Genomic DNA, 20,332 nt, shown 5'->3' with positions numbered 1-20,332 from the left:
TCTACAGGTAGGATGAATTCCTAGTTGGGGTGGCCTCAAGATGGCTTTTCTTTCAGTCTCTCTTCCATTTTTGTCTCTCTCTTTCCTTTGGACAGGAATATTTCTGGGTTTAAAGTTTTGAATTACATGGGTGGCATCATGATTCAACTGGGGGTCATGACGATCTACTGGAGGTTGTCTGTACAGGTTTTGTATCTCTTTCTTGGATATTGCTACTAAAGCTATCCCCATTGCATCCTGGGAGCCTCTCACTTTCTTGGAGTCTGGGACTGTCTTCTGGCTATCCCCATTTCCCCATCTCCACTGGTACTTGTTTCTGTTTTATTTTCTGCCTTCTCCCCTGTCTCTTCCATTACCTGCTCATGCCCCTTCTTTTGCCCTCCTGCTCCTCTATCCCTCTCTGGTTGCTCCTGTTCTCTAACTCTGTTGGTGTGCTTTACAGTTCTTTAATTATGTTTAGGTATGGAATTGAATTCCGGATTTCTCCTATACTTTTAGCATGAGGGGGTGTTTTATTTTGTCAAAAGTTTTTCAGGATCCAATGAGAAGATCATGTGGGTTTTTGTTTGTTTGACATTGTTTATATAATGGATTAAGTTGATGGATTTCCATGTATTGAACCATCTCTGCCACCCTGAAATGAAGCACAATTGATCATGGTGAATAATCATTTTGATGTGTTCTTGGATTCATTTTGCTAGAATTCTATTGAATATTTTTTCAGCAATATTCATTATGGAAATTGTTAACTGTTCTGAAGTTCTCTTTCTTTGTTGGGTCTTTGTGTGGTTTAGCGTAAATGAGGCTTTGTAAAATGTATTGGGTAGTGTTCCTTCTGTTTTTATTTTGTAAAAGAGCTTGAGATTATTGGTATTAGGACGTCTTTAATTCTGATAGAAATCTACCCTCAAATCTTCTGGCCCTGTGCTTTTTATTTATTTATTTTATTTTTTTGGTTGGCAAAGTTTTAATGACTGCATCTCTTTCTTTCTTCCTTTTTTTAATTGAGTATCTTCTTCATTTACATTGCCAATGGTAAAACCTTTCCCAATTTACCCCCTTCCAAAACACCCCCTCTCCAAAGATTCCCTACCCCTCCTCCCACCCTCTGCCTCCATGTATATGGCCCTCTACACGATACACTCCCACCTTCCCCCGCACATTCCCCTTGTTCGTTTCCCTTTGTTGGGGCCTCTATTGAGCCTTTACATGACCAAAGACCACTCCTCTCACTGATGCCTAACAAGGCCTTCCTCTGACACATTTTTGGCTGCAACCATGTGTACCCCTTTGTTGATAGTTCAGTCCTTGGTAGTCTTGGGGTGTCTGGGTGTCCGAAGTCATTGTTCTTCCCATGGGGCTATATACCCCTTCAGTCCTCCGGACCACCGTCCATATCCTCCGTTGGGGACCCCAAGCCCAGTCCAATAGTTGGTTGCTCACTTCTGCCTCTGTATTTGTAAGGCTCTGGCAGGGCCCCTCTGGAGACAGCCATGGCACGCTCCTTTTGGTACATGCTTCTTGTCATAGTATCAGGGTTTGGTGACTGTTTATAGGATGAATCGCCATGTAGGGCAGTCACTGGGTGGCCTTTACTTCAGACTCTGCTCCACACTTTGCCTCCCTTATTGCTCCTGTGAGTGTTATGGATACAGAAACTATGGTATATATACAAAATGGAATACTATTCAACTATTAAAAACAATGAATTCATGAAATTCTTAGGCAAATGGATGGAACTGGAAAGTGTCATCCTGAGTGAGGTAATCTAGTCACAAATGAATGCACATGGTATGCACTCATTAATAAGTGGATGCTAGTCCAAAAGCTCAAAATAAACAATTTACAATTGACCCAGAAGAGGAAGCTCAAGAAGAAGGAGGACTTAAGTGAGGCTGCTATGGTTCCTCTGAGAAAGGGACTTCCAGTTTTTTTGAGTATAGGCTATGGTATTAGGACCTGATAATTTCTTTAAATTTCCTCCATCTCTGTTGCTATGTCTCCCTTTTCATTTATGGTATTGTTAATTTGGATACTGTCTCTGTGTTGTCTAGTTAGTTTGGCTAAGGATTTCCACTATCTTGTTGATAAAGACACAGCAACTGCTTTTGCTGATTCTTTATATAGTTCTTTTTGTTTTTACTTGGTTGATTTCTTCCTCGAGTTTGATTATTTCCAGCTGTTTACTCCTCTTTGGTGTATTTGCTTTTTTCTGTAAGAGAGCTTTCAGGTGTGCTGTTAAACTGCTAGTGTATGGTCTCTTCAGTTACTTTTTGGAGGCACTCAGAGCTATGAGCTTTCCTCTTAGCACTGCTTTCACTGTGCCCCATAAGTTTGGGTATGTTGTGTCTTTCATTTTCATTGAATTCTAAGAGTCTTTCATTTCCTTCTTTATTTCTTCCCTGACCAAGTTACCATTGAGGAGATAGATGTTCAACTTCCATGTGTACATGGTCTTCCTGTTTTTGTAGTTATTGAAGATCAGCCTCATTCTGTGGTGGTCTGGTAGAATACGTGGGATTAACTCAAAATTCTTGGATCTGTTGATGTTTATTTTGTGTCCAAATTATATGGTAGATTTTTGAGAAGGTACCATGGTGAGAAGAAGGTTTATTATTTTGCTTTAGAGTTAAATCATCTGTAGTTATCAGTTAAATCCATTTGTTTCATAACTTCTGTTAGTTTCACTGTGCCTCTCTCTTTATTTTCTGTATCCATGATCTGACTATTGATTAGATTGAAGTATTAAAGTGCCCCACTATTATTGTGAGGTACACTGTGTGCTTTGAGCTTTAATAAAATTTCTATTATGAATGTGGGTGCCCTAGCATTTGTAGCACAGATGTTCAGAATTGAGAGCTTTCCTTGGCAGATTTTTCATCTGATGAGTATGAAGTGTCCTTCCTTATCCTTTTTTTTTAACTTTTGGTTGTAAGTAGATTTTATTCAATATTGGAATTGCTACTCCAACTTCTTTCCTGAGACCATTTGCTTTGAAAATTGTTTTCCAGACCTTTACCCTGAGGTAGTTTCTGTTTTTGTCTGTGAGGTACGCTTCCTGTATGCAGCAAAATGCTGTATCCTGTTCACATATCCAGTCTGTTAGTCTATATCTTTTTATTGGGGAATTGAGACTATTGATATTAAGAGATGTTAGGAAATAGTGATTGTTGTTTCCTGTTATTTTTGTTGTTAGAGATGAAATTATGTTCTTTTCTTTTGGGTATCTTCTTTGGGGTTCCTTGAAAGAAGATTACTTTCTTCTGTTTCTAGGGTGTAGTTTCCCTCCTCCTGTCGGAATTTTCCATCTGTTACCCTTTTTAGGGCTGAATTTGTAGAAAGATAGTAGCCTGGGCTGGCATTTGTCTCCTCTTAGGGTTTGTATGATATCTACTGAGTGTCCTGCTAGCAAGACTCCCTCCTTTGATTTCTACTGTAAAGTATCCCTATATCTCCTGGAAGTTTTGCTATTCACTTTCTTCCCAGCTATTGGTAGTCAGATATATCTTACATCCAAAAGGCAAGTAAGGAAGGTTGAATGTTCACAAAATATCAGGCCAGAGATGGTCTGTAGAAATAGCAATACCAAGAACTGACAACTAAGCTAGCGCTTTACTCCCTGAACGATTAGAATTCAGCAATCCAATAATAGTGACAAAACATCACACAATGTGCCCCAACATAGAAACTTGCCACCAGTCTTGATCCTCTTCCTAGTTTTCTTTCTTTCTTTCTTTCTTTTTTTTCTTTTTGTTTTTTGGATTTGGTTTTTTTTTGAGACAGGGTTTCTCTGTTTTGTGAGACAGAGTTCCCTGGCTCTCCTGGAATTCACCCTGTAGACCAGGCTGGCCTCGAACTCAGAAATCTGCCTGCGTCTGCCTCCCAGAGTGCTGGGATTACAGGCGTGTGCCACCACCACCCAGCTCCTAGTTTTCTTAAGGAGATGAGTCTGGGATAGTAGACAAAGACAGAAACCTAGTAAGCTTGAGTATGTCTGAGACCCTGGCACCCTGGTCTTCAGGCACCCACCAGAGATTGTAGGCATCTCCTAACTCCCTACTACATTTCTGAATTGGATATTTGCCATATTTTCCACATAAGGACATAAGACATGTGATCACATACCACAAAACATAGTTTTCCTTGCAAATGAGGTACCTAGTGGCTCTGAGAGTTTACACAATATGATTCCCTTTCTAGCCATTCCATCTTGCAAAAGGTATTTAATCTCTGGCCCACACAGAGAACGTTGCATCCATGTATTTTCCAGGGTAAACCAAAAATGAACAGTGTGTTCAAAAGCCAAATCTTGCCACAGATAGACTGTAATCACAAAGTGAGCTCTTTCATAATAGTATATCACATGAATCTGGTGATTTCACGAAAAATAAACTATTTTACATAGTTTGGCATACTGGAAGATAAGAAGAGTGGATAATTTGTGAAGAAATATATTTTATTCTACGATGAAATTATGTTATATTTCCACATCTGGAAGTCAGAGAAAGCAAACTCTCTTGGATATATAATTAACAAGTTTTGCTCTTCAGTATATGTTTTGAAATGAAGAATTTGTTGAAGGACTGTGTGTTCTAAGCAAACACAAGCTTTTAGAATATAATAGCTATTGCTCTAAAGTTATAGGTATAATAGTTATGAGTTCCCAATATGAATGCTGTGATACTTCTATGCAGGGTGGATATACGAAACTACCAACTTGTTTTGGCAATGTTATTTTCCATCAATGAAATCAACTTGAACCCTCATGTTTTACCAAACATGTCTCTGGGACTTGAGATATATAATCTCGCAGATGCTGAAAAGAACAATCTGAAGAGTGTATTCTATTGGCTCACAGGTTTGAGCATATTTATCCCTAATTACAATTGTAGAAAAAAGTGGAAATCGGCTGCTACACTTACTGGAATATCATGGAAATCATCTGAAATCATTGGGACATTGTTGGGTCTTTACAAATTTCCTCAGATGAGTGCACATGATGTGAGTGGTGGGAAGCCAGTTTTCTTTTCTCAGAATTAGCTGTTTGCAAAATGAAAAGGAGAGATTTTGATTAATTGGAATTAAAGAGCAAATACAAAGACAAATATGGACACAGTCTGTTATTTTTTACTTTGATGTAGAGTAAGGAGGGTGAACAGTACACAAGGCAATTTAAAACTTTAATACTTTTCAATAATTGTTCTGGAAACACTCAGGAGATGAGATGTGACATTAAGAACTATTGTGCAGAGTATCAACTTTATAACTTAAATCGGGTTTTTAAGACTAAGACTATTTAAATGGCATTTATTGTTCTCCTTTTTAAAATACTGATTTCCTTTCAGCTTACTGTTGGGCCTTTTGATCTTGCAAAGATTGACACAAATCAGTTTACATCTCTGTACCAGGTAGCCCCCAAAGACACAGCTCTGTTCTGTGGTATTGCCTCTTTGATGCTTCATTTCAGCTGGACCTGGGTGGGACTGCTCATCACAGATGACCACAAAGGTTCTCAGTTTGCATCAGATTTTAGAATGGAGATGGAAAAGAACAATGCCTGCATAGCTTTTGTGGAAAAAGTATCGTTTGTGGGAGAATCAACATATCATTCGCTAACCTATTATCAGATGCGTACTCTAGAGTCATCAGCAGATGTGATTGTAATTTATGGACCCATTAATTTCCTATTAACTGTAATAGTAGATATCTATAGAAAATACATGATGAATAAAATCTGGGTTATGAATAAAAACTGGATTAGCCCAAGTATTCATCCATATACAGTGTTACATTTATCCCATGGGGCTCTCACTTTTTCACCCCATCATGGGGAGATTGTTGGTTTCACAAAATTTATGCAGGAAGCCAATCCTGTTAAGTACCCAGAAGATACTTTTCTTCATATCTTGTGGATAGTTTTTTTCAATTGCTCAAAATTGCATTCTGCACGTAAAATTATCGAAAACTGTCTACCCAATGCCTCTTTGGGATTGTTGCCAGGGAGTCTTTTTGAAATGGTCATGACTGAAGAGAGTTACAATGTGTACAATGCTGTATATGCAGTGGCCCACAGTCTCCATGAGAAGAATCTCAATCAAATACAAGTTCAACCACAGGCAAATATTGATAGGACTCTGTTATCCCCCTGGCAGGTAATTTGCCTTTCTTTGTATTCTAGATTCACCAACATGACACAGATGCTTTAAAAGCTCTCAAACTAGTAATGCTATATTATTTTTCTATTCAATAACCTATAAGACATAGTGCATATTTCAGTGCTTAGATATCAATATAGTTCAATGTCTATGTATATGATGAGTGGCCTGTAGAAGATTCTGTTCAACAGACTAATTCTTCTTCTTGTAGAAATAGCAGAGATAGCTGGGCATGGTGGCACATGCCTGCAATCCCAGCACTTGGGAGGCAGAAGTAGGCAGATTTCTGAGTTCGAGGCCAGCCTGGTCTACAGCGTGAGTTCCAGGACAGCTAGGACTACACAGAGAAACCCTGTCTTGAAAAAGAACAAAAAACACCCAAGCAAACAAAAAAGGAAATAGCAGAGATATTTGTCTTGCTAATTTCTCAGTAGAAAAACCAAGATTTTCATTAATGTGCCGATCCCTGAAGAATCTTCATATCTTAGAGTTGGGAATACCCAGGGGATGCTACACCATCTCAGAGAAGTTGATGGGGGTTGGGTGGTGAGATGGATTAGTCTAAGAAGAGGAACTGCAATCAGGATGGAACTGAATAATTACATTGAAAAGCATACAAAAACTATAAAAAAGGAAATGTAGATCCAAATTCTAAAGTAGATTTAGAAGTAGAATGGGAATTGCCAAGAAAAGGTGATTAGAGGGTAAAGGCAATGAAAATGTTGTTTAGAGGATACTCCACTTTAGATAAATAAGAATAATTTGTTGTTTCACAGCATGACATACAGTTAGCTGTGATGGGTCGTCATAGTTGTCAATGTGACTGTATCTGCAATCCAAATCCAAATGCCAAGCTGCTGGGTCTCCTGGAGTTACCCTGGTTAAGCTGTCTTGAGAGGCATGTGTCAGGTGATTTTGGGCCATTAGGTCATTGGATCTAGGGAAATTTTGTGTGATTTTTATTCATAGGAACAATAAGCACTCTTTAAGTCAGTGAAGCATACAGGACAACTGTGTACCTCTGTGTTTCAGAGAAGTCAACATACATGTAAATCATGGCTACCAATTCATGTTAGGCTATGCTTTCTAGTTTGAAAACTGCCATAGTATTCTATGTTGCTAAGTTTATAAAACATTTGATTGTTTGAAATGCATGTACTCATTCTTGCAAATAAACCAGAACAAAAAGAAAAAAGAAAAAAGAAAAAATCCAGGTTTTCAAGTTCATTTTACACAAAATATATACAAAATTCCTGTATGCCATTAGAATAAGTATGTACTCTAAATCAGCCCACTCCTGATTATCCACCAAACTCAAATAACCTCATCTTAAACATTGAGGCTGTGAAAATGTCAGTGAATATAAGGATATACCTAGTTTTTCAAAGATGTTGAGATCTGTTCACTCCATAGTCCTTGAACATTTGGTAGTACTTGGAATAGTAATAAGATAGTTTCTTTAAACCATGGCAAAGTAATAGGGTCTTTTGTAGCATTTTATAGATTCTTGGAATTATATTTTATTGTATTAGATAATAGTGATAGAAATGAAGTAGTTTCAATCTTTTGAAAAGGGATAAAAAGTTGTGACTTGTTTGCTGTATTATCTTTGATCATTTGGTTCTTCTTGGCCTGGCATATTCTATGCAAACTGACATTTAAGACAAAAATTATATTTATTTTCTCCTAAGCTTTCTTTTGTTGTGTTCAATCTCATAGATAATTAATTAAAACAGTGTTAACGTCATACATTATTGCCAGGAAATAACTCCTTATTCATAATTAAATTATAAATCCATAATTTCAACTTCATCATAAGATTTCTCATATCTTTTAGCTTCACCCTTTTCTGAAGAATATTCAATTCAAAAACTCTGTTGGTGACCCTGTGGTTCTGGACTGGAAAAGGATGGCTGATCCAGAGTATGATATTAACAACATTTGGAACTTTCCATCAGGTCTTTCACTATTGGTGAAAGTAGGAACATTTGTTCCTAGTGCTTCCAAGGGGAAACAGCTGATGATATCTGAATACATGATTAACTGGCCCATAGGATTTACAGAGGTGTGTTTCTAAGTAAATTTTATATGCTTCTTGATGTAGTAAATCTTGGTTGTTAATATTTACCCCATCAATACACTCATAACTATTATTATTAAGAGTTTTACTGATCGCTCATTCTTGTGGAAGTGTTTTAAATATTTTTAAATTATCTAATCATTTTGACCTTTAAAGAAAGGTTATCAATTGCTACTTTCTGACATCATTGAAACAAAAGAGATATCAGGCTGTTTACATTAACTTCTAGAGTCCAATGTAATTTTTTTTCAAAGTAACATAAATTGAACTTCCCTGAGAAGAGGAATCTTAGTATAGATAGTATTTCTGAACTTCTTTCATCAAGAAAAACCTGTCGAGTATTATCATAAAACTTGGTAGTATAAGCGACCATTAATATGGGAGATATTTCCCTAATTCATTAAAAAATGGGATTAGAAAGAAATTAGTGAAAAAACACCCTTACCAATAATAACCACAAATAATGTAAACTATTTTTGCGTAACTCTAACCAAGGAAATCAACGACGTGTATGAAACCAAATTCAAGTCCTTGAAGAAATAAATTGAAGAAGATGTGAGAAGATGGAAACCTCTTTCATCCTCATGGATGAATTTGATTAACCTAGTCAAAATTGGAAGTTTAGAGTGTTACCTAAATTTTACAAATTTAATAAAGGAATCTACAGATACAGTTTAATTCCTATGAAAATTCTCACACAATTATTTACAGACCTTCAACGAGCAATTCTCAATTTTATATGGAAAAACAAAAACCAAGGATAGCTAAATGAACCTGAACAATAAAAGAACTTCTGGTGAAATCACCATCCTTGCCCTCAAAATGTAATACTGAGCAATGGTATAAAACCTTTATGATTTCCTATAAAATGAAAGTAGTTGATCGGTGGAATGAAATCAGTTCCCTGTAGTACATTTACGGACACTTGATTTTTGACAGAAGCTGAACCTTACAATGGAAAAAAAGAAAGCATCTTCAACAAATGATGTCTGTCCTACTGAATATATGCTTGTAGAAGAATGCAAATAGAGCAATATTTATCACTCTGAAGACACCCAAGACCAAGTGCATCAAAAACCTTAACATAATACCAAGATACACAGAGTCTAATAGAAGAGAATGTGGGAAATAGCTTTGAACCCATTGGCAGAGAAGACAATTTCCTGGATGGATCATGAAACCATTGATAACTGAACCTGAAATACTTCCATAAGGCAAAGGACATTATCAATAGGACGAAAGTGGCAGCTGATAGACCGAAAAGATCTTCATTAACATTACATTCAGTAGAAGTCTGATATTCTAAATAATAAGTAATTCAAGAAATTAGATTCCTTAATTTGAAAAGCTAATAACAAAATTTTTAAAATGTGGTAAAGAACTAAATAGAGAATTCCCAAAAGAGGAGCCTTGAATGTCTTAGAAGCAGTTAAAGAAATGATCAACAACCATAGTCATCAGGGAAATGCAAGTGAAAATGACCCTGAGAAATCATCTTACACCAATCAAAATAGCTAAGATAAAAAGAAATGCTCAAGAGATAGCATATGGTAGTAAAGATATAGAGAAAGGGCAGCACTCCACCATTGCTGGTGGGATTGCAATCTTGTACAATCACACAGGAAAACAATCTGTCATTTTCTCAGAAAACTGGAAATAGTACTACGTGAAGAAGTGTATATATACTGCTTCTAGGCATACACCCAAAACTGCTCTACCATATCAGAAAGACACTTGCTCTCCTATCTTTATAGCATCCTTATCCATAATAGCCAGAAACTGAAAACAACCCAGATAAGCCTCAATGGAAAAATAGATTCAGAAAATGTGGTTCATTCACATAGTGGTCTACTCTTCAGCCACTAAAACACTCGGCCATTATAAATTTTCAAGGAAAACGGATGGAACTAGAAAAAATCCTCCTCAATGAGGTAACCCAGACCCAAAAGGCATGCACTGTATTTGCTCCCTCTTGAGAGGACATTAGTCATAAAGTACATGATAGCCCTGATTCAATCCACAGACCCAACAAAGCTAAACAAAGCAAGATACTGAAGCGAGCATACTTGAATCTCACTTAGAAGTGGTTTTTAAATATTCATGATTGGTAGATGGAGGAAAGACCTGCGTGTGAGAGGGAAGGTGGTAGGGAATGGTGGTCTCAGTATCAGGTGTTGGGAGAGTTAGAAGAATGAAAGGCAATCTGTAGCTGCCATCAGTGGAGGATTTGGGGGAATCACAAGGAAGTGTCAGAGTCGTGGCTTTAGGAAGGGTACCAGTAGAAAATTCAGGTGACCATAGCTGAGAAAAATAGCAGATGTGTGGAGATGTGTAACATGAAGAGGACAAACAACTCCTATAACCATGCTTGCCCTGCCTTGGGAGGGATAAGGACAGCAACACAGACACAAAAATTTTGACCCCAAATCTGTCCTATTTAAAAGAAATGCAAGGATGGAAGAGAGATTGATAGAATGGCCAACCAATAATTGGCCCAATTTGAGATCCATCCTGGGGCAATACTCAGTCCCTGAAATAGTTAATGATATTTTGTTATGCTTGCAGAAAAAGACCTAGCACAAGTGTCCTCCAAGATGCTTCACCCAACAGTAGACAGACACAGATGAAGAGATCCACAGCCTAACACTGGACAGAGCTAAGGGTCTCTTATGGAAGGACTGAGGCCCAGAATAGTTTAGGAAGTGCACAGGAAGACCAAGAGTCTAGTAACCTCAACCCTTGGGGGCTCTGACAAAATAATCCACCAATCAAAGGCCATACATGAGATAGACATAGTCTCAACACCCTCAAAATATGAAGTAGATGTGCAGCTCAAACTCCATGTTTGTTCCAAAAAGCTGAAGTGGGGGCTGTCCTTAAGCTATCTGTGGGACTCACTCCACAACTTAGCTGTGTTCCTTGGCCAGAGTGGGAGAGTATGAAGCTAATCCTGTAGAGATATGGTGTGGCAGAGTGGCAGTAAATCCAGAGGGCCCACACCCTCTCAGCAGAGCAGGACAGGGGGAGGAGTGTTAGGGTGTGGACCAGGAGGGGCAGCATCCTATATGGAAATTGAATAAAAAAATAGTGAAAAAATAATCTCACAATGACACATAAAATGGAGTGGTGACAGGTGGTCCTTAGTTGTTTAAGAATCATGGGTGTGAAATCCATGATTAGCAGGATAGTAAACAGAAATACTGCACGTTCTCCATTTCTATTAATTTTCCAGTTTTCTGCTTTAACTCCTGTCCTTATTTCCATTGATGAGAAACATGTCTGTCCTCAGTTTACTATTGGGATGCTGTTTGATCACAATAGAAACCACAACTAAGACAACTAGAAAGGCAGTCACAGTCAGTTTTCAGGTGGCCTTTGCTTTTAAGCCTTTGGCAGACACACAACAAACTGAGAGGATGTTCTTTTATTTTTAAGTCTCATCTTGGAAAAATGGAGGCAACAAAACCAATGGGAGGAAAGTAGGATTCTCTTCAGAACATCACAGTTGGAGGGTGAAGTTCATCATGGCAGGGAATCAGGACAGCAGTGATTTGAGGAAATTGGGCAGATTCTGTCCACATTCAGGAGGAGGAAAGCGATGACTGTTGCTGGCCAAACTTCATTTCACTTTTCATTCAATAGTCAAGTTGGGTAAAACAGCAAGTTTGTACAATTTTAAATATAAATTTTAATTAATTCACCTTCTATTATAAAATATGTACTTGGGCACTGATTAGGAGCTAAGCATTTTGTATCTTGTATTAAATATTTTTCAGATGCCTCGGTCTGTCTGCAGTGAGAGCTGCAGCCCTGGATTCAGGAAAGTTGTCCTGGAGGGAAGGCCTACCTGTTGCTTTGACTGCAGTCCTTGCCCAGAGAATGAGATTTCCAATGAGACAGGTGAAGGACAAGTCTTTCACAGGGTTTTACATCCTCCCTACGGCGCACTGACAAAACTAAGTAATGAAAAAAAATTAGACAAGAGAACTATGTGTCAATTACATTACTTCAGATTAGCAACTAAATCTTTAAGTCTGTGCTCTTTCTTTAAAATTTTTTATTGTTTGTTTTGTTTACATTTCAAATATTATCTCCCTTCCTGTTTTGCCCTCAGCAATCACCCAATCTTATCCCTCCTGCATCTATGATGATGCCACCCCCACCCACACAACACCTTCCTACTTCAGAGTCCTAGCATTGTCCACCACTGGGTCATACACCCTCCACAGGACTAAAGGGCTCCCCTTCCACTGATGCCAGATAAGGTAATCTTCTGGTGCATATGCAGCTGTACCCATGGTTCTCTCCATGTGTTCTGGTTGGTTGATACTGTTCTTCCTATGGAGTTGCAACCCCTTCAGCTCCTGCAGACCTTCGTCTAAATCCTCCATTGGGATTCTTGTGCTCAGTCCAGTGGTTGGCTGTGAGCATCCCCGTCTGTATTTCTCAGGCTCTGTCAGTAGACACTTCTATCTGGCTCCTCTGAGCAAGCACTTTTATTAGTTATATTCTTTATTTATATTTCAAATGTCGCCCCCATTCCTGATTTCCCCCGGAAAATCCCCTAACTCATCCCCCCTCCCCCTGCTCACCATTCCACGGACTCTCACTTCCCTGTCTTGTGGTTCCCCTATACTGGGGCATCTAGCTTTCTCAGGACCAAGGGCCTCTCCTCCCTTTGGTGTCCAACAAGGTCATCCTCTGCTTCATATGTATCTGGAGCTATGGTTCCATCCCCGTGTACTCTATAGTTGATGGTTTAGTTCCTGGGAGCTCTGGGGGAGCTGGGTGGTTCATATTGTTGTTCTTCCTATGGCGCTGCAACCCCTTCAACTCCTTGGGTCTCTTCTCTAGCTCGTCCATTGTGCTCAGTTCAATGGTTGGCTGAGAGCATCCACCTCTATATTTGTCAATCACTGGCAGAGCCTCCCAGGTGTATCAGGCTCCTATTAGCAAGCACTTGTTGGCATCCACAATAGTGTCCAGGTTTTGTAACTGTATATGAGATGAATCCCTAGGTGGGGCAGTCTCTGGATTATCTCTCCCTCAGTCTGTGATCCACACTTTGTCTCTGTATCTTCTCCTGTGGGTATTTAGTTCCCCCTTCTAAGAAGGACCAGAGTATCCATACTTTGTTCTTCCTTCTTCTTGAGCTTCATTTAGTCTGTGAATTGTATCCTGCCCCTCTTTTCCCCTCATCATCTGCTCTGTCCTCCAATTTTCTCCCTCACGCTCCCATTATTATTTTCTTCTGTCTTCTAAGTAGGGCTGAAGGATCCACAATTTGATCTTCTTTCAGCTTGATCTTCATAGTTTGTCCATTGTATGGTGGGTATTACAAGCCTTTTACCTAATAACCACATCACTATGAGAGAGTAGTACATATGTTTCGTGTTCTTTTGCTGCTCGACATCCTCAGTAAGGATGGTATTTTCTACTTCCATCCATTTGAATGCAAAACTCAAAGTTCTCATATCTAATAGCTAAATAGCACTCCATTGTGTATTTGATGATAACTATCGTATCCATTCTTTCATTGATGGGCATCTGGGTTGTTTCAAGTTCTGGCTATTATAAAAAAGGCTGATATGATCATATTGGAGCATCTTTTGGATATATGCCCAGGAGGGGTGTAACTGGATCCGCAGGTAGTACTATTTACAATTTTCTGAGAAACTATCAGACTGATTTCAAGAGTGGTTGTACCAGCTTCCATTCCCACCAGCAATAGAAGAGTTTGCCTTTCTCCACATCCTTACCAGCATTTGCTGTCACCTGAGAGTTTGATTTTAGTTATTCTAAAGGGTGTGTGGTGGAATCTGAAGGTCATTTTGATTTACATTTCTCTGATGACTAAGAATGTTGAACAATTCACTAGGAACGTCTAAGCCACTTGAGATTCCTTATTTGGAAAGTCTTTTATTAGCTCTGTATTCCATTTTTAATAGCATTACCTGGTTCTCTGGAGTCTTTATGCTAACGTCTTTGATCCACTTCATTTGAAGTTTGGTTCAGGGTGATAGATATACATCTATTTTCATTCCTCTACATCAGACATCCCAGTAGCTCACCACTATTATTTAGATGCTTTCTTTTTTCCCCGTTTTATGATTTTGGGTTTTTGTCAGAAATTTAAGTGTCTGTAGGCATGTGGCTTTGAGGATTGATTCCATTGATCAATCTGTTTGTTCCTAGAGTAGTATCATGCAGATTTTATTACTATTACTTAAGGTCAAGGATGGGGTTATAATAGAACCTCCAAAAGTTCTATTATAGTTCAGGATTCCCTTAGTGATGCTGGGATTTTGTTTTTCCATATAAAGTTAAGATTACTATTTCAAGGTCTGTAAAGAATTGTAATTTTGATGGGAATTGGATTGAATACGTAGATTACTTTTGGTTTGGTAATCATTTACATAATGTTTATTTTGATTTCAAGGGCATGAGAGATTTTTCAACATTCTGATATCTTTCTCAATGTTTTCATCAGTGATTTCAAGATAATTTCTTATAGGTTTTCAGTTGCATGGCTAAAATTACATGAAGATATTTATATTATTTATAAATATTGTAAAGTAATCTGTTTCCCTAATTTCTTTCTCAGCTCATTTATCATTTGTGTAAAGAAGGAATATGGCATTTTTAATGTTAATTTTGTATTCAGCCACTTTTTTCTGATTTTTAATATTTCTTTAATTATTATTTCTGTTTTCTTTTTTATTAATTTTTAAATTTTATTCGATATAATTTTTATTTACATTTCAAATGATTTCCCCTTTTCTGGTCCCTTACTCCCCGAGTGTTCATCAGTTGTACGTGTTCTCTGGTAGAAATTTTTGGAATTATTTATGTTTATTATCATATCATCTGTCAAAAGCAATACTTTGACTTCTTTCTTTCCAATTTGTAGCCACTTGATCTGTTTTAGTTCTCTGACTGTTCCAGCTACAACTTCAACATCTGTATTGAATAGATTAGTGAGAGTGGGCAACATTGTCTTGTCCATGATCTTAGTGGAATTAGCTAAGTTTCTGTCCATTTAATTTGATATTAGCTACTGGCTTTCTGTATGTTGTTTGTGTAAAATTTAGATCTTTGACATATATCCCTGGTTTTTCAAATACTTTAAAAATGAATTGATGTCACATTTTCTTTCTTTTAATTAATTTTTTACACTCCATATTTTATTCACCCCCATCTACTCACCAACTGTTCAACATCTCATACTTCTTTCACACCCTCTGTCTCCACATGGAGGTCCAGAACCCCACCCTGCCTGACATCTAAACTCCCTGAGGTCTCCAGTCTCTTGATGGTTAGGTGCATCATCTCATAACACTGACCCATCAGTCCTCTACTGTATGTGTGCTGGGAGCTGGTATATGCTGCCTGTTTGGTGGTCCAGTGATCGAAGGATCACATAAGTCCAGATTAATTGAGACTGCTGGTGCTCCTACAGGATCGCTCTTCTCCTCAGCTTCTTTCAACCTTCACTAGTTCAACAACAGGTGTCAGCTGCTTCTGTCTATTGGTTGGGTACAAATACCTGCATCTGACTCTTTCTGCTGCTTTTTGGGATTTCCAGTGCTCTGTCAAGCTAGGAGGTTCCTTTTTGTGAATGAATTGGTATCACATTTTCATAATGTTTCTTTCAGCATTTTATGAGATGATCAATATGTTTTTTTTCTTCAGTTTTTTTATATGGTGAATCAGGCAGAAGGATTTTCATGTATTTGAACCATCTTTGGATCTCAGGGATGAATCCTACTGAGTTATGGTTTATGACATTTTTGATGTGTTCTTGGAATTGGTTTGTGAGTTTTGATTTTTATAGATTTTTTTTTAGTATTTCTGCATCAATATGCATAAGTAAAATAGGTCCGAAATTATCTTTGTTTGTTGAGTCTGTGAAATTTTTGTATCAGTTTGACCGTGGACTCATAAAATGAGTTTGGCAGTGCTCCTGCTTCTATTTGGTGGAGTAATCCGTGAAGCATTGGTTTTAGCTCACCTTTAAAAGTCTGGGAGAATTCTGAAATTAAACCACCTGGCCCTCGGTATTTGTTTTTATTTGATATAGTTTTTATTTACATTTCAAATGATTTCCCCTTTTCTGTTCCCCCACTACACAAAAGTCCCATAAGCTCTCTTCCCTCCCCCTGTTCTCACATTCACCCCTTCCCACTTCCCTGTTCTGGTTTTGCCCTATACTGCTACAAGGAGTCTTTCCAGAACTAGGGGACACTTCTACATTCTTCTTGCACATCATTTGATGTGTGGATTATGTTTGGGTAATCCAATTTTCTAGGGTATTTTTAATCAAGAGACATTTCATGACTGCTTTTCTTTTTTTTTTTTTTTTTAGGGTTTTAGAGATATTTATATAGGATACCTGATCTTGATTTAACTTTAGTAAGTGTGGAATTTGTTTAGAAATTCAGCCAGTTCATTAAGCTTTTCCAGTTTTGTGGAGTATAAGCTTTGAAGTAAGCTAACACTTTTTTTTTTCTTGTCTGTTTTTTTGCCTCCCGTTTCATTTCTGATTTTATTTATTTAAATATATATATATATTTATGTTTGATTAGATGTTTTCTTTACTTACATTTCAAATGTTATCCCCTTTCCTCATTTCCCCTCTGAAAACGCCCTATTCCATCGCCCCTCCCCCAGCTCACCAACCTACACACTCATGCTTCCTTGTCCTGGCATTCCCCTATACTGAGGCATCGAATCTTCTCAGGACCAAGGGACTCTCCTCCCTTTGATGTCCAACAAGGCCATCCTCTGCTACATACGAAGCGGGAACCATGGGTTCCTCCATGTGTACTCTTTGGTTGGTGGTTTAGTCCCTGGGAGCTCTGGGGGTGTTCTGGTTGGTTCATATTGTTGTTGCTTCTATGGGACTACAAGTTCCTTCAGCTCCTTGGGTCCTTTCTCTAGGTCCTCCATTGGGGAACTTATGATCAATTCAGTGGTTTTCTGAGATCATCCACCTCTGCACTTGTCTGCTACTGGCAGAGCCTCTCAAGAGACAGCTATATCGGGCTACTGTCAGCAAGTGCTTGTTGGCATCCACAATAGTGATTGGGTTTGGTGACTATATATGGGATTGATCTCTCTGTGGGGCATCTCTCTCTGGATGGTCTTTCATTCAGCCTCTGCTCACACTTGGTCTCTTTATCTCCTCCCATGGGCATTTTGTGCCCCCTTCTAAGAAGGACCAAAGTATTCATACTTTGGTGTTCCTTCTTCTTGAGCTTTGTTTGGTCTGGGAATTGTATCTTAGGTATTCTGAGCTTCTAGGCTAATATCCACTTATCAGTGAGCACATACCATGTGTGTTCTTTTGTGATTGGGTTATGTCACTTGGGATGATATCTTCTGCTTCCATTCATTTCCCTAAGAATTTCAAAATTAATAAATTCATTGTTTTTAATAGCTGAATAGTGTATTCTATTGTGTAAATGTACCACATTTTCTGTATCCATCCCAGTGTTGAGGAACATGTAGGTTCTTCCCAGCTTCTGGCTGCTATGAACATAGTGTAGCATGTGTCCTTATTACATGTTGGAGAATTATCTGGGTATATGCCCAGCAGTGGTAGAGCTGGGTCATCAAGTAATACTATGTCCAAATTTCTGAGGAAACACCAAACTGACTTCAGAGTGGTTGTACCAGCTTGCAGTCCCACCAGCAGTGGAGGGGAGGGGTGTTCCTCTTTCTCCACATCCTTGCCAGCACCTGCTGTCACTTGAGTTTTTGATCTTAGCCATTCTGACTGGGGTGAGGCAGAAATTCAGGGTTGTTTTGATTTGCATTTCCCTGATGACTAAGGATGTTGAACATTTCTTTAGGTGTTTCTCAGTAAGAGAAAGACATTACAAAAATAACATCCTTCACAGTAATCACCAACAATATAAAGTATCTTGGTGTGACTCTAACCAAACAAGTCAAAGATCTGTATGACAAGCTCTTCAAGTCACTGAAGAAAGAAATTGAAGAAGACCTCAGAAGATGGAAAGATCTCCCATGCTTGTGGATTGGCAGGATTAATATAGTAAAAATGACCATCTTGCCAAAAGCAATATACAGATTAAATGCCGTCCACATCCAAATTCCAACTCAATTTTTCAGATTTAGAAAGAGCAATTCTCAAATTCATCTGGCATAACAAAAAACCGAGGATAGTAAAAACGATTCTCAAAAATAAAAGAACTTCTGTGGGAATCCAGCATCCTGGACCTCAAACTGTACTACAGAGCAATAGTGTTTAAAAAGTAAATGGTAAACTGGTACAGTGACAGGCTGGTAGACCAGTGCAATGGAATTGAAGACCCAGAAATGAAGCAACACACCTATGGTCACTTGATGTTTGACAAAGTAGCTAAAACCATCCAGTGAGAAAAAGATAGCCGTTTCACCAAATGGTTATGCTTTAACTTGTGGTCAGCATGCAGAAGAATGCAAATTGATTCTTTATTATCTCCTTGTACAAAGCTCAAGTTCAATTGGATCAAGAACCTCCACATAAAACCAGATCCACTAAAACTAATAGAAGAGTAAGTGGGGAAGAGCCTCGAGCACATGGACACAGGGGAAAATTTCCTGAACAGAGCACCAATGACTTATGCTCTAAGATAAAGAATTGACAAATGGGACCTCACAAAACTACAAAGTTTCTGTAAGACAAAGGACACTGTCAATAGAACAAACACAATGGCAACCAACAAATTGAGAAAAGATCTTTACCAACCGGATATCCGGTAGAGGGCTAATATCCAATATACACAAAGAATTTAAGAAGTTAGATTCCAGAGAACAAAAGAAACCTATTAACAGTGGGGTACAGAGCTAAACAAAGAATTCTCAAGTGTGGGTTTTATTTATTTTGATACGATTGCTATGTAGTTAATATGGTGAGGTTTTGTCTATCTTATTGATTTTCTCGATGAACTAGTTCGTGTCTTCATTGATTAATTGTATTCCTTTTGCTCTAACTGATTGTTTTCAGCCCTGATTTGATTATTTCCTCTTCTTGCCTCCTTTTCCTGGTGTTTCCTTTTTCTAGAGCTCTCACATTTATGTTTAAATTACTCTTTTGAGAATTTTCAAATTAAATTCTTTATAAAGACACTCAGTGCAATGATCCTTCCTCTTAGCACTATTTTTACTGTTTCCCAAAAATTTGGGTTTGATGTGCTTTGTTTTTATTGAAATCTAAAAATTTCTTTATTTCTCCCCTAATCCAGAGATCACTGAGTAATGAGTTCTTCAGTTTTCATGAGTGTTTAAGTTTCATGGTATTTCTGTTGTTGAAGTCCAAATTTCCTCCAAGGTTCTCTCATAACAGAAAAGATGATGTTTCAATTTTCTTGTATCCATGAAGGATGCTTTGTGACTGATTATCTGGTAAATATTGGGGGGACGAATCCATTAGGTGCTGAGAAGACAGTATATTCTTTTGTGTTTGTGTGAAATATTCTCTAGATGCCTTTTAAGTTCATTTGATTCATAATGTCTGTAAGTTTTGTTATTTCTCTGTTTAGTTTCTGACTAAATAACATGTCAATTGGTGAAAACAGGGTGTTGAAATTAAGCACTAGTAATGTTCAGAGTTTGACATGTGGTTCAAGCTTTATCAATGTTTCGTTTACAAATATTCATGCCTTTGAACTGGAGGCATGCATGTTGAGAATTGAAATATCATCTTAGTAGATTTTTCCTTTGCTGAGTATGAATTATCCATTCCCATCTCCTTTTATTAATTTTAGTTGGAAGTTATTTTAATAAGTATAAGAATGATTATTTCAGCTTACTTCTAGGGCTTTTTGTCCTGGAAATTTTTTTTAGAACTTACTCTAAGGTAATGTCTATTGGTATTGCTGAGATGTTTGTTTTATACAGCAAAATGAAAGCATCTTAGTCAGGGTTTCTATTCCTGCACAAACATCATGACCACGAAGGAAGTTGGGGAGGAAAGGGTTTATTCAGCTTACACATCCACACTGCTGTTCATCACTAAAGGAAGTTAGGACTGGAACTCAAGCAGGTCAGGAAGCAGGAGCTGATGCAGAGGCCATGGAGGGATGTTACTTTT

The 20,332-nt window shown here is 38.0% G+C and overlaps 1 protein-coding gene across 1 annotated transcript in view; it reads left to right on the top strand.

Moving 5' to 3' along the window:
* LOC127671020 (vomeronasal type-2 receptor 116-like) overlaps positions 1-20,332 on the top strand; it is a 33,958-nt gene that overhangs the window by 8,177 nt on the left and 5,449 nt on the right. Inside the window, exons 2-5 of the mRNA XM_052165687.1 lie at positions 4,695-5,001; positions 5,346-6,152; positions 7,993-8,220; positions 12,012-12,135. Coding sequence (XP_052021647.1) covers positions 4,695-5,001; positions 5,346-6,152; positions 7,993-8,220; positions 12,012-12,135 — 1,466 coding nt within the window. The remainder of the gene's footprint in view (positions 1-4,694; positions 5,002-5,345; positions 6,153-7,992; positions 8,221-12,011; positions 12,136-20,332) is intronic.

This window comes from Apodemus sylvaticus, chromosome 20, assembly GCF_947179515.1.
Source record: "Apodemus sylvaticus chromosome 20, mApoSyl1.1, whole genome shotgun sequence".
In the NCBI taxonomy this organism is placed as follows: domain Eukaryota; kingdom Metazoa; phylum Chordata; class Mammalia; order Rodentia; family Muridae; genus Apodemus; species Apodemus sylvaticus.
Note: the sequence above shows the minus strand (reverse complement) of the source record. Positions and strands in the feature narration are given on the sequence as shown.